The sequence below is a fragment of the Leptinotarsa decemlineata genome, unplaced genomic scaffold, assembly GCF_025532065.1.
Source record: "Leptinotarsa decemlineata unplaced genomic scaffold, Ldec_3_MD MMD2_tig00000251_RagTag_RagTag, whole genome shotgun sequence".
NCBI classification, from domain to species: Eukaryota; Metazoa; Arthropoda; class Insecta; order Coleoptera; family Chrysomelidae; genus Leptinotarsa; species Leptinotarsa decemlineata.
In genome coordinates this window covers 4,263,430-4,279,194 of record NW_027412547.1, presented here as the reverse complement: position 1 = coordinate 4,279,194, position 15,765 = coordinate 4,263,430, and the positions used below count along the sequence as shown (strand labels likewise).

Below are 15,765 nucleotides of genomic sequence, written 5' to 3'. Positions count from 1 at the left end.
TTTGTTATTGGCCAATAAGAAGACCTGATTTTCCTGTTTTCCTGAAAAATGTAATTTGGACAGATGAAAGCACTTTTACGAATTGTGGGATACTCAACCGAAATAACGAACATATTTGGAGCATAAACAACCCCAGACAGTTCCGAGAAATTCGACCTCAAGTGCGATTCAGTATTAACGTGACAAAATTCTGAATGGAGAAACCTATCACCAGTTTTTGATGTCGATTTTCGAAGACTATTTGGATAATCTACCTTTGGCTAACTATAACAACATCTGGTTTCAACATGATGGTGCTCCACCGCACACTACCAGAGACGAGTACCTGATTACCTGACTGAAAGGTTTGGTGATAAATGAATAGGGAATCATGGGCTGGTGAGGTGGCCAGCAAGGTCTCCAGACTTAAGTGTTATTGATACATTCTTATGAGGAACACTGAAAATTAGAGTTCACATACATTTAATAATTAGTATAATTTGCTTTCGATAGTCTATTACATTCAAATCCAATTATCATCAGTTACTCAATATTTTCCTTGATTCAAAAATGCTTTTTTCTTCACGAAAACGAAAATTATAAAGTTTTTTGATGAATTTGGCATTGAGTTTTGTCACTGGAATTCATACTTCAACAGCATATGTCTCTCATTATACTTGCACCAAAATTGTTCCATAGTTTCAACATGGACAAACATATTTTGAACTGAATTCCATGACAGACTAGCAAATTATCCTAGTGAGGATCAAAAACACAGAACACGGATCGAAAACCCGGAAAAACATCCCGACATTATAATGCGAATATTAATAATCCAGTCTGTATAGTTTTATGGGAATCACTAGTGTCTTCTGTCAGACACTCGAAGTAACGTAACAGAATTAGCATATCCGCTGAGAATGCAGGCCTTTTCATGCTATTATTTGATTAAGTTCCCAAATTAGATTCCAGATAACGGCAGTCCTGGCAGAACTATGACTCAATTTGCGTAATTTATGCTCAAAAAGATGAACTGGGCAACATTACAAATTGGAATGTCTATTATTTGAATGCAGTGTGTTTTAACTGAATAGAAATTGATGACCGAAGGATTTTTACTAGAGAGATGAGGATTTCATTCCGACAAAGGTCTCCACACTGTATGAAGTATAATGATGATAAAATTGAAACTAATTGAACTTCGAATTGAATTTTTTGAAATAATTCATTTCGATTTGATGAATTATCTCATTTTTTCAAGATTCATTCCAGAATCTACACATTGAGCACTCAAATACTTTATTTTTTTTGACGTTTTCAACACAGTTTGAATTTTTTTTATTTTGTCAATATTCGAATACGTATTGTAAAAGTTTGAAAAAACCGAGACACGTGTTTTGCTAAAGAATAACATCTTTAGGAGTCACAATACACATTGTGAAAGTTTACGAAACCGCATTACTTGTTTCGCTATACAATATCATCTTCGGGCACCACAATACGTATTGTGAAAGTTCACAAAATCGGGACCTGTGTTTCGCCATACAATATCATTTTCTAGCGTCACGTATCGTGAAAGTTTACAAAACTGTGACACGTGTTTCGCTATAGAATAACATCTTCAGGCGTCACAATACATATTGTGAAAGTTTACGAAATCGCAATACGTGTTTCGCTATACAATAACATCTTCCAGCGTCACAATACATATTGTGAAAGTTTACGAAACCGCGATACGTGTTTCGCTATACAATATCATCTTCGGGCGTCCCAATACGTATTGTGAAAGTTCACAAAATCGCTACATGTGTTTCGCCATACAATATGATTTTCGGGCGTCACGTATTGTGAAAGTTTAAAAAACCCTGATACATCTTCCGCTATACAATAAGATTTTTGGGCGTCACAATACATATTGTGAAAGTTTACAAAATCGCGATACGTGTTTCGCTAAACAATATAATCTTCGGGCGACACAATACGTACTGTGAAAGTTCATGAAACCGCGACACGTGTTTCGCTATAGAATAACATTTACGGGCGTCACAATACACATTGTGGAAGTTTACAAAACCGCAATACGTGTTTCGCTATACAATATCATCTTCAGGCGTCACAATACGTATTGTGAAAGTTCACAAAATCGCGACCTGCGTTTCACCATACAATACCATTTTCGGGCGTCACGTACTGTGAAAGTTTATGAAACTGCGACACGTGATTCGCTATAGAATAACATCTTCGGGCGTCACAATACACATTGTGAGAGTTTACGAAACCGCATTACTTGTTTCGCTATACAATATCATCTTCGGACACCACAATACGTATTGTGAAAGTTCACAAAATCGCGACCTGTGTTTCGCCATACAATATCATTTTCTGGCGTCACGTATCGTGAAAGTTTACAAAACTGTGACACGTGTTTCGCTATAGAATAACATCTTCAGGCGTCACAATACATATTGTGAAAGTTTACGAAACCGCGATACGTGTTTCGCTATACAATATCATCTTCGGGCGTCACAATACGTATTGTGAAAGTTCACAAAATCGCTACATGTGTTTCGCCATACAATATGATTTTCGGGCGTCACGTATTGTGAAAGTTTAAAAAACCCTGATACATCTTCCGCTATTCAATAAGATTTTTGGGCGTCACAATACATACTGTGAAAGTTTACAAAATCGCGATACGTGTTTCGCTAAACAATATAATCTTCGGGCGTCACAATACGTACTGTGAAAGTTCATGAAACCGCGACACGTGTTTCGCTATAGAATAACATTTTCGGGTGCCACAATACACATTCTGAAAGTTTACAAAACCGCAATACGTGTTTTGCTATACAATATCATCTTCAGGCGTCACAATACGTATTGTGAAAGTTCACAAAATCGCGACCTGCGTTTCACCATACAATATCATTTTCGGGCGTCACGTACTGTGAAAGTTATTGAAACTGCGTCACGTGATTCGCTATAGAATAACATCTTCGGGCGTCACAATACACATTGTGAGAATTTACAAAACCGCAATACGTGTTTTGCAAAACAATAACATCTTTGAGCGTCACAATACGTATTGTGAAAGTTCACGAAACTGCGATACGTGTTTCGCTATACAATATCATCTTTGGGCGTCACAGTTTGTATAGTGAAAGTTTTCAATACCGCGACATGTGTTTCGCTATAGAATAACATCTTCAGGCGTCACAATACATATTGTGAAAGTTTACGAAACCGCAATACGGATTTTGCTATACAATAACATCTTCAGGCATCGCAATACGTATTGTGAAAGTTTACAAAACCGCCACACGTATTTCGCTATATAAAAACATATTTGGGCGTCACAATACGTATTGTGAAAGTTTACGAAACCGCAATACGTGTTTCGCTATACAATATCATCTTTGGACGTCACTGTTTGTATAGTGGAAGTTTACAATACCGCGACATGTGTTTCGCTATAGAATAACATCATCGAGCGTCACAATGCGTATTGTGAAATTTCACAAAACCGCAAGACGTGTTTTGTCATACAATATCATCTTAAGGTGTATTTTGACGCCCGAAGATGATATTATATAGTGAAACAAGGGTCGCGGTTTTGTGAACTTTCAAATGAAAATGTCACATTGGAGTGTGTTTTTTGAATACGTTCAAATATTCAATAAAGACTCACCTCTGTTTCTCGGGCAGGGAATATTAAGATAACGTCAGTTTCGCAAGCGATGCTATCTAGAACCAACTCAAATTGTCGACTTCCAGAAGCAGAGACGACAAAGTGGTTCGCTCTGAGAATATGGGCTCATGCACTCTATTATCTCGAATTTATGCATCCGAAACGCATCAGAGTAGATTTTCGTGATGCGAATGAACCATGTGAAAATTGCCGTTGCGGTTCGTAGAAGATATACAGATAGCAATTTGTATAAAGTATGGGAATTACCCCAAATTCTTCTACCATCATAGTTCAGGGGCTGACACTGTGATAAAAATTTGATAAAATATGCAAAACATTGCCACAAAATGTAAGTAGTTCCAGATTTGAAAGTTTCATTGTTGGAAAATCATCGGTTAAGGGTACATCAAAAGCACCATTGAAGAAGAGTGGTGGCTAAAAAGATTGGTAACTATGATATTTAGATGTTATTACTCTTATTTTCCGTTTATTCTCATAAATTACTTTATAACTGTGAGTTTATCACTTGTCACTGTCAAGATCCAGTGACCACTCAAATTCAAATAAATCACTGAGATAATAATAATAAGATGCTTCGTAATTACATAAAATATCACTGAATAGCTAATGTCGTATCGTACTATTGAAAGGAAAATGAAAGTATATCCAAAATGATTTGATGAATAAATAACATCTTTATGAATAGGCGATATCTTTCCTAACGAAGACGTCATCTAGGCGATCGACAAAAGAATCAACCCACCAATATCAACGATGATCGAGGCTCCTGAAGGCGGTCAGTTGCAGAAGGCGGACAGTTGCAAAGCTAAGCTTTGGTTGCTGAACGAGAATCTTTTTTGTCTTTCTTTGCAGCTTCGACTTCAAGGCAACTGGTCTGAACAAAAAAGAAGTTTGTTACATTTGATAGTTGATATTTGTGGATTGAATTTTCTGTCGAGTTCATAGATGGTGTGTTTGGGAATGATGATAATTGTTACAAAAAAGATGTATAAATTATTTTCCAATGCATTTTTTCGATTTCAATATCGTCATCGATTGATTTGCAATCAATTGGAAGAATACTCAAGAATATAAATGAATGTATTATCCTGTGCAATGCAGGTGTGAGTGCAGGTGCTGGAAGAATTACAGACCATATTTAATGAATTTTATAGACTCCATGTCAAGAAAATCATTCACACAATGCAATGTTTCATATTTCATATTTACGACAACGCTTTTTATGATCGACATGCGTGCTGTGCAATTTTAACGGTAGTAGTAAGTTTTTGAAACGTCAATGAAAAAATTCAAATTGAAATCTCAGAACTCAATAATGGATGGATAATGGATAATGGATCAATAATAACTTTGTGCATTTCATGAAAATTTTTATGAATTTTGCTCGATAAAATGTTCAGCTATCCCACTATCGCTTCAATTGTATTTCCTGAAACTTGGATTTTTATATAGATTCATATATTGAGGTTAATTTGCAGTACTCTTGAATTTTCTCAACGGCGAATGTCATTTATGATCTAACCCCCTGCACTGTAGGTTATTGGGCTGACTCCTATCAGATATCCTGAGATATCTATCACTCCATACTTTTGCTGAACGCTTCTGATTCTATGCAATACCGAAACAGACTACCTTATGTTATTTCAAACAAATTTGAAGAGACAACTCCAAATTATTCAACTGGCAGAGGTTACATTGTTTCTTGATCTGTCTCGTACATTTTCTAACTGGTTTGTTTGTTAATTTGAAACGAATCCAATTTATTTTTGAAGAGCTGTTCGCTGTAATGAAACAAAAAATCATTATTCTTGATGTTGTGACTAATGCAGGAGTGTTGCCAGAAAGTAAATGAACACTGATTAGAAAACGAAGTTCAAGCTAGACTCGCCGGTGCTAGAAAAGTACTGTTGCCAAAATGAGTCCTATATTTATTGTTCTGGTATGATAATACTAGGAATTACATTAACACTGGCAAAGTTGAAGAGTTGATACTTTAATAGAGATTAATGATTTTTGTTTTCATGAAAATCCAGTCTCCTGTTATTTGAATAAAATGGGTCCTGCAAATGCCATGTTTATATCCATTGAGAAACGTTATTACTTACAATACAGGGCAATCCAACGAAAATTTGACCCCTTCTGTAAATCAGAAACGGACGTGTAATCGAAAATGCAGAGGACACATCAATTTTCATTTCTAGGGGGACTGATTCTGATATGGAAATCATACCCGAAACTTCACCCCCTGCGGTCAACAAGTACCCCCCTATTTCTCAATGACATCCCCAGGAAACAGAAAATTTGCTGTCGCTTATTTTATTGCGAGGAATCAACAGAAGTAATATCAATGGCAACACAATCAACGAATGAAGTGTTCAAAATGACCTCCATCCAGTTCCATAAAATAATACAGCGTTCGTTACATTATTGAAGATGTCCGGAGTCAGAAATCGGCATTCCCGAACAATTCTCTGTCGCAGGTATTCTAGATTTGTAGAATTTATTTGATTAGTAGTAACTTCTGTCACTTCTTCACGAATATTATTCAGTCAGACCACAACGTGAGCCATCAATACGTTAAAAAGAAGACCTGCGAGGGAGAATGGGGAATGTTCCTCAATTTGGGTTATTACACCAAATGCAAGTTTGAACAAAATTAAGTTGAGTTCAATTCATGACTTTTTCAATTCACTTCGAAAAGTATTCAATTTGATGTTTCAAATGTTGGGTTTTAATTTTTAAATGGATTTGTTTCTAATTCACATATTGGCAACAGCGCCTAGACTGCTAGATCGGAGTTCAGGTTAGTAGTATGCTAGAAGAAGAACAATCATATCAATAGTGTCAAATTGAGGCAAAATATAAATTATAGTTCAATACCACCTCCACAAGCCACATAAGCAACAGTTGTTTTGTTATTTATTTATATATATATTTATATCTATCTAGAGATAGAATAGTGCCTGGAGGATGACAACACGACCAGCTGTCGAAAGCGTTCGCAGATAATCGAATAAAAGTCATAGAGCTTCAAATCCTTTTTGTAACTTACATTAATAGTAAAATACTGAAAATAAAGGAAAAATTAGTTGCATCATCCAAAATATATTTATATATATATATATATATATATATATATATATATATATATATATATATATATATATATATATATATATATATATATAAATATATATAAGTTGGATACACAAAATGTCATATGTTACAGAATGTTTCGGAACTCGGAACAGAAGTAAACAGAACAGCACGCCTCTGAAATATGTCATCTTTGTTTGTCTCATGTATGTATTGGTTTGTCCTATATTAGCTATAACCGATGTTGCCAAATGGTGAAATAGAACCGAATCCCTTTAAATGTTGAATGCATTATTTCATTCCTCTTTTTTAAGTTTTTAATTAATTTTTTAAAGAAAAAGGTTGAAATGATAAGTTTGAAATGCATTGTTTTAGAGCTCTTTCATGGAAACTACTTGATTTTCGTCAGGAGAAATATTCCCCATTGTTCGGGAATGCCGATTTCTGACTTCGGACATCTTCAATAATGTAAGGAACGCTATCGAAAGTAGACTGTATCATTTTATAGAACTAGTTGGAGGTCATTTTGAACACTTTATCCGTTGATTGTGTTGCCATTGATATAATTTTGTTGTTTTCCTGAATAACATGAGCGACAGCGAATTTTCTGTTTTTTCCTAAATAAAATGTTGAACATTCAATTCCTCGATAACAAATGAACTGATTTCAAAAAAAAAATACAGATGTGATAGAGACACGAAAGACCTTTCAAATGATGTATCACTCGACCCCCCATGCCATTGAAAAACATAGGGGGGGTAGTTGCTGACCGCAGAGGGGTGAAGTTTTTGGTATGATTTCCATATCAGAATTAGTCCCTCTAGAAATGAAAATTGAGGTATTCTTTAAAATGTTCGATAACCCGTCCGTTTCTTCCTTACAGGGGGGGGTCGAATTTTCGTTGGAACGCCCTGTATAGGTATACTAAATAGATCAAGAATAAAGAACACGCATATTTCTGAGTTTCAAAATATTTTGATCACAACAAGTACACAACTTTATTGGAAGTACCCAAAAACAGGCCCCACATGAAATGATATTTTTAGCCCAATCAGGCTAGCATGGCGAATCCAGTGAAATTGCAACAAAAAATACATCATTTTGTAGCTAAATAGTTGCTAATTAGTTGCCAAAACAACGATTTTGTTGCTCGTGCCGATCCCTGGAAATCGCAAATAATGCTATCGTGATATAAAGGTGGCAAGGTAACTCAATAAATTATATACTTTCCCATTGATTTTCACAGGAGATCCAGTTACTATTTAGTTGCTTAACCTTGGATATAGCAAAAAAAAATTAATTTTTTTTATGATCTTGCTGATCTTGAAACTGGTTTTTCCTGGAATTAAATATGTTCTGAATTTGTTGCTCACCAAGAGTAAACTTAAAAACACCTCGAGTATCAGCAATAAAATAGTTGAAACTGATCGGCGGATTTTCAATTTTTTTTTCATTTTCCACGTTCTTGCTATCTTGAAACTGGTTTTACTCAGAATAAAAAGTGTTTCAAATTTGTTGCTCACCAGGAGTATATTCAAATACACCTTGAGTATCAGCAACAAAATAGTTGAAACCGATCGGCTGATTTTTATTATTTTTTTTTAATTTTCCTTGTTTTTTCTATCTTCAAACTGGTTTTCCTGGTAAGGAAAAGTGTTTTAAATTTGTTGCTCATCAGGAAGGTACCCAATTACACTCCGAGAATCGGCAAGAAGATAGTTGGCCTTGATCGGCCGTTGTTCATAAAAGCAACCTTCTACCTGGAACCGATTTTGTTTCATACATAAATTAGTAAGAGAAACGAATTCATCGATTTCGTTATTATTGAAATTATTTTTCTCTAAACTCCAAACAGTGCATCATAAATGGAAAAGTATATAATTTATTGAGTTATCTTGCTACCTTTATATCACGATAGCATTATTTGCGATTTCTAGGGATCGGCACGAGCAACAAAATCGTTGTTTTGGCAACTAATTAGCAACTATTTAGCTACAAATTGATGTATTTTTTGTTGCAATTGTGCTGGATTCGCCATGCTAGCCTGATAGTGCTGATATTTTTACCATGTGAGGTCCAGTGGTGTAAAATATCGAAATCGACCAAGAACACAGTAGAATGAGCGATTTTCACGAAAAAATAAATGGGCATGCAGCACTCACATGATTCGTCGTCCTGAGCATGAGCTGGTGGCATCGGCCGTGGAAAACCCCTCACTTCTGATCCTCGATTCGGAAAAGTGCTACCGTTCTGACGATTCTCTGCCTGAAACGTTTCATTCAAAGTCACTCGCGTATTATCGACACTATCCCCACCATCACTCGCACTCAACTGTTCATATTTGGCTCGAGAGTTTTTGAAAGTCGTTGAATTACTTTCGGAAAATAATTTGCTTCTCAACCTGCTGATCCTGTTCCTCAGATACGGTTCGAACGCACGCTTGTTTCTTTTCACGAATGTGGTGTTTCTATCAGTTGCAATAGAATCGTCGGAAATTATGCTAGTATCACGTTCATAACTAAATAACCTACTTATGACTAAACTGGAAGTTGGGCGTTTGGAATCATGAAATGGCCTATGGTTCAATTGGACTACCGGTGCAGCGCAGCACCTGTTTGCTATGGTCAAAGTGGCGAAGAGAACCAGAAGAGTGGCCAGCTGTGCCGAACTGTTCCAGCGCTGGGGTCTCGATTGGGCCGTGGTCCAGCTAATGACCAACAACCCTTCATACAGTGCTTGCACGGTGAACGACTCTAGACACACCTGGATCTTTACTCGAAACGTTGAGTCACACTGCGTTAAACTGTGGAAATAAAACTGCGTTGGACGATGGAAATCAAACTGCGTTGAACACTGAAGGACTTCTAATTGGAATGTCAGAAACGAAGAACAAGCCTTGTGAATGGCTGCGTTTGGTTGATATGGTGAAATTGGCAGAGTTATACTGACGGATGATTCACGAAGGCGACTGGTTATCCTTTGGGAAATTGTCGGGTATTCACCGAATACAGGGTGTGGCCGGCTTTGGGTCCCGATGTGATTCGAAGTATTTGTGATATGTATTTGCATGAACATTGCATAGACCGCGTTGTGTGGGCCTGAAAACCATTTTGAGAGTATCTGGAGATGATCAAGATGACTTTCTTCACCAAGTTGTAGCAGAAAACTGGGATAACCTGTGAACAAATGTTTGCATTAGAACAAAGAATCGAAGATACTAGAAAAAAATAAATGAGTATAAAATTTACTGGACAATTCAATAAAAAATGAGTTGAAATAAAACAGCATAGTAACGCTAAGAGAGACAAAGCTAATTTTTTTTCTACTCTGGATATCGATATGTCTGGCAGAGTATGAATTGAACAAATGTGATTCTGAAATAATCGCGATTACTTCGTTTTGAGTACCACCATAAATAATCGAAATCATTTGAAACTTATATCGTTCATGAAAACGATATAGATCAACGATTCGATGAATGAAGTGAAAAATATATCAGAACGTAATGTTCTGACCGGACTAGTCTAGGATCCGATCTCTGAAAAAATGCAATTGGACATAACACTTTATATCATTGAAATCAACGACTTCCTATTTAACTTCGAAAAAACGAAGTTGAATAGGAAATTAGTTATTCAAAATAAACCTTTTTAGTTTCACTTGTTCGGACTTCCATTGTCTAATATTATTTGAAATCCCCGAAAGAACCAATACAATTGAAAATTAAAATGAATAGCTAAAAATAACAATTATATTAAGCAAAAATAACCTCAAGTGAAATGATAGTGAAATAAAATACAGGTAAATACATAACGATTGAACAAAAAATGAAAAATTAAAATGAAGAAATAAATATTGGAATACAAATAAAAAATTAAGAGATTCCAAGCCACGTTAGGTCACGACGTTTCGATTGTTAGAATCTACAATTGTCTCCGGGTGATGACTGGACTATTTATGACTATTTATGGGTCGTTCCAGTACTTTCACTTATCCCCACTTTCCATTTTTTCCGCTTAACCGATTCAGTTGGAGATAACCGTTTGGCGAAAGTTGTCTATTCTTGCTTGATGATGGGTTTCCATATGTTGCGTATCTCTACGCTAGCTTGGCTGAATACGTCGTTGGAAAACATATATGCGGCTTCCTTGAATTTTCTCCTGAACCAATGTTCCTCTCTGTGCATGATCTCAGCTTGGGACCACTCGATGTTGTGTTGATGGGTCCAAACATGGTCTGCTATTCCTGATTTGCTGGTTTCTCCTAGCTGTGTGTGTTTCTTGTGCTCGGCAATGCGGACATTCAATGGCCTCTTAGTTTCATCAATATAGGATTTTCCACACTCACAGGGTATCCGGTATATGCAATTCTTGGAATCGCTGCTACGGATAGTGTTCCCAGATCTGAAGCATGTCCTGATGTTATACTTGGACCCAATCCTTCTCATCCTTTCCGATAATCCACTGATGTAGGGAAGTATAAGTACTGGTTGTGACAGCGTCTCTTCCTCGCGAGGCTCCTGCTGTCTTTTAGCCAAAGTCTTTTCTACCATCGCTTTGGAGTATCCATTCCGTTGAAGATCATTTTTGATGATGTCTAGTTCCTCCTAGAGACCTTCCTTCGTATCACAGAGCCCGAAAGCACGGTCTAGTAGAGTTTCGATGATTCCTTTTCAGTCGATTGATGGTGGTTGGATTCGTAGTTCAGATACTGTCCCGTGTGAGAGGGTTTTCGGTATACAGATGTTTCCCACCAAAACGTCTACGAATGGCAAATCGTTGTGAATGTCCTTCTCCATTATGAAAGTGATGGAAGGTCTAATGCTGTTGATGTCTTTCAGGAAGGCGTCTAGTTCAATATTCCCAAGGTTCCATATTATGAAGGTGTCGTCAATATATCTCAACCAGACTTGAGGTTTCTTGTGGGCTTCTTCAATGACCAGAGTTTCAAACCACTCCATATATATGTTGGCTATGACTGGTGAAAGTGGGGATCCCACTGGGAGTCCCTCATCTTGTGTAAAGAATGCGTCCTTAGGTTGGAAATAACAGTTTCGTACACAGCATCCTAGTGATTCCATAATTACTTCTATAGGTAGATTCCTTCTTTCTTTCAGATTCCCGTCTTCGGATAGCTTTCTCTGTATGATTTGGAGTGCTTTTTCGACCGGAACGTTGATGTAAAGGCTTTCCACGTCAAAACTAATTAGTTGATCTTCCTGTGTGACTTCAATTGATCCTAGTAGTTCGACAAAATTTCTTGAATTCTTCACAAAAGATGATGTTTTTCCTTGTAATGGTTGTATTATGGGAAGTACAAATCTAGACAAGTTTTGAGTAGCCGAATCTCTGGAGCTGATGATCGGTCTAAGCGGAATGTCCTTCTTGTGGATTTTGGGTAATCCATACAAGTGAGGGGGCTTACTGTGTTGCGGTGTTAGCGTTTCAGGGATTTCAAATCATTTTATATATTCGACAATGGAAGTCCGAACTTGTGAAATTCATCATGAAATATTGTCAATCACCTTTAGACAAACATTTTCAGGTTTCCAATGTGTACATTCTATTTCAGATAACAAAAATCATACTATTCGACTGAAATCATTTTCAATAATATTCAATCAATTCTTCGTGATGAAACCAAAGTTTAAAAGGAAATCCTCTATAATACTGAATATGTCCAGTTCACAGTTCCTCGCCATTTTGTCAACTGTTTCGAGACATTGTTGGAGAGGAGACAAATTGTTTGAGATAGAAATAGATTGTTCCTTCTCATTCTCACGTCAGGTACAATAAAATCAATAGTATAGAGAATTTCAGGTACTTTCAGTTTTCTAAGAATGTTAAAAACAAAAATCACTTCAGAGGACTCACTCAAGGAATGTGCAATGGTTGCACATTAAATTTTTGTAATTGGCTAGCATACTATATAAATAAAGGACAGACATTGTGTTATTTGGAAAAGAGTATTTTTAGTAATCGTTTCTGGACTTTTTCTACAGTATCAGAATATAAAAAGTCCTTTGGATTCCAAATGACACAACCATATTCCAGCTTTGAACGAACAATGGAGTTGAAGAGTAACAAACAAGTATCGTGATTGAATTCACGGCTAGATTTTAAAACAAAGCTCATTTTTCTATAACATTCAGATAATTAGTATTCAATGTGCCGAGAGAAACGTCAAAAGCAACATCGAATATAACTATTACCGAAGTCACTGATTGACAAAATCGGAAACAAATGTTTAAATTTTAATTATCTTTTGAATCAATGAAAATAAATCTTTATTGAATAACAATCACTATTTTCTGAGAAAAATTAGAAATATTTTATTTTCACATCATGCCTCATTACTTCCTGTCATAATCGGTTTTTTTATGCATATCACTTGTACAAAATAATTTTGGTTATGTATGTATTTTTTTATGTATGGAACCGGTTCCGTTGCTCCAAAGTGATTCCTGGAGCAATGTAATCACTCACATACCCAATCTATTCTTTCGACTGCAAAGAATAATCTAACTCCATTGTCGTTACAGAACTCCCTTGATTTCAATAATTAAATACTTATATGTCTAAACGCAACACTATATGAATTGCCGACTCATAGGCGTAATTTATATCTGACTCTTTAAATTCATGGAATTCTTATTCCACCAACGTTTAACTTGCCAGTAAGTATTCCACTCAGCTCATTGCATTAACAATGCAACAATGTATACACTGTAATATCTTGCATGCAGAGAACAGCCGGAACAACACTGCAACTTCTGCCAAGAAAATAAGAACGGCAATTTTGATTTATATCCCAGTCGGTGTTTTGAAATCTTGAAGCATAAACAGAGTGCGACTAAAGAAATTGGACGATGACTGGATTTTTGTTAGAAGATTTAGACTCAATTTTCAATTGGTGGATAATGAAAGGATTTATCATTGGCAGAAACAGTCTTCAGATCCTTGAATCAATCCATGAGATTCGGAAAATTGGGTTGACTGTAATATTCATTTTTCTTGACCGTTATTAGTTGCTCTATATGAAGTTCACCATCAATGGTGGGTGAACTATTCTCAGAAGTATAGTTTCAGTTGGAGTAAACGTTTTTGGAGTTGTAGCTTTCTACAAATTTCTCACTTGGAAAAGTGCTTCAGATAATATCGCTCTTCTTGAGGATCTCACAAAATTCACTTCATCTCTCGAAATTATCTTGTTTCAGTTCATAAACCATTTCCATTTCGTAAGGGTGTTCAGAAAACTTTTGTAGTTCTGCAACATTGATGACTTTGTTATTGATCATTCCTAAACAATTCCTATACATATTTCTGTTTCAAATTTCTGCTCGTTGAAAATACTAGCAGTGGTCCTTGCAGATTTTTTGTGTATTAAAAGATAATAAACGAAATGAAAACTCAAGTTCAAACAGGATGAAACTGAAAAACTACAATAATGAAACTCAGCTGACAGTCACTATTTGATGAATTTTACACCGTGAGCCATTCATTGTATTTTTATTAGTGTCATCAATCAATGTCTCCGAACCGGACATAATAGGTTTGTTCCAACATATCAAGAAACCGTTCTTGGAACGGTGGAACGGTGACGCGCCTGTGCAATAGCAAAAATGCGTTCCAAGCACGAGAGAACCGTTTAGTGAACGATAATTGTTTTGTTCCAACCCGATGTGGTTTCGTTGTGGAACCAGTTCAAGAACCATGATTTCGGTACTCGACTGAAAGCAGGAATCAAGGGAACTGACTTGCGCAGTACATAAATATATACATATCTAGATAGGTAAGTTCTGTGTTAGTTGGCTTGATTTGTACATCAATACTCCCAAGAAGTGTTCTTTGAACATTTTAAATTATCAAGAAATACTGTTGAAAATATTAGCGAAAGGTATTAAACTAGTCCGTATTATCACAGACAGATGGGTCAGTATGGTAATATGTCGGCTTCACATCAGGTTTGTACGTCACATAGTTGATTAATACCTGTATACAGAGATTTAATTAGGTTTTGTAAGTAACCTGAGTGAAGTCCTGTACGTTGTTCAATTTCAGGTGTTAACAAGAAGGTGTCCGAAGCACCGATACATTCGGGAGGGCGAGCCAGCATCATCAACCAATAACCACTCCCCACACCGTGGGGTAATTGATCATTGGGTCCGAGAATCATGTGCCCTGAGCAAGCGCGGTGAGCCAAGAGTGACAGCCTTCTGCATCTGTGCGGCTAAAATTTCTGTCTTAGTGAGGCAAGGACTCCAATGATCAGAACAATCATTTCGACAGAGTGATCTGGATAGAGTCTGTGGAGTTCGAAGAGAAAATCTCGATATTTTATCCGTTTTCCCTCCTCTTTTCTGACGATATTCGTCTCGCCAGGAGCTGAAAACTCCACGACAAATATCGTTTTGGTCTGGTGGTCGAGAAGGACTACATCAGGCTTATTAGCTTTTATGAGCCTGAGGGTGGGGAACGAATAGTTCCGATAAATTCGTTGGAACTGGTCTTCAAGTGTGCCCGTTCCAAAATTGAAGGTCGCTCTTTCAGTTGTATTGCAAATGCAGGAAAATTTCTGTAAAGATTGCTGCACTGACGCCTATCGGATATAATCCAACGTCCTTCGTGTTAATAGCCAGGAGAGTAGTTGTTTTCTGATAGGCGTCAGTCCATTCAACCTACTGTGTAGGTATATTCGAGACTGGCTTGAACGTTTAAAGTTCAATTCTTCAGATATGATATTTACTTTTTTGTGAAGTTAAAGTACCAAATTAATATTTGTCTAGTCTCAAAACAAGAAACTATACTAATGATATTTTAATCGACATGTCATAGCCGATAGTTACTATCCACATGGCAGTAAAATTTCTAGTATGACATGATTAAAAAATTTTAGATTCGTCTATTTCTGATCAACGAGGACACCAAGTTTGTTTTGGAACGATGTGTATGAATATTGATTCCATTGATTCTGATCGAAAT

The 15,765-nt window shown here is 36.4% G+C and overlaps 1 protein-coding gene across 1 annotated transcript in view; it reads right to left on the bottom strand.

Moving 5' to 3' along the window:
- Positions 1–3,874: 3,874 nt before the first annotated feature.
- Positions 3,875–15,765, bottom strand: part of LOC111512015 (uncharacterized) — a 44,214-nt gene continuing 32,323 nt past the window's right edge. The window contains exons 2-3 of the mRNA XM_074173551.1: positions 8,947–9,960; positions 3,875–5,469 (exon numbers count right to left, since the gene is read on the bottom strand). Of these exons, the coding sequence (XP_074029652.1) occupies positions 5,327–5,469; positions 8,947–9,859 (1,056 nt within the window). The 5' untranslated portion in view covers positions 9,860–9,960 and the 3' untranslated portion in view covers positions 3,875–5,326. The remainder of the gene's footprint in view (positions 5,470–8,946; positions 9,961–15,765) is intronic.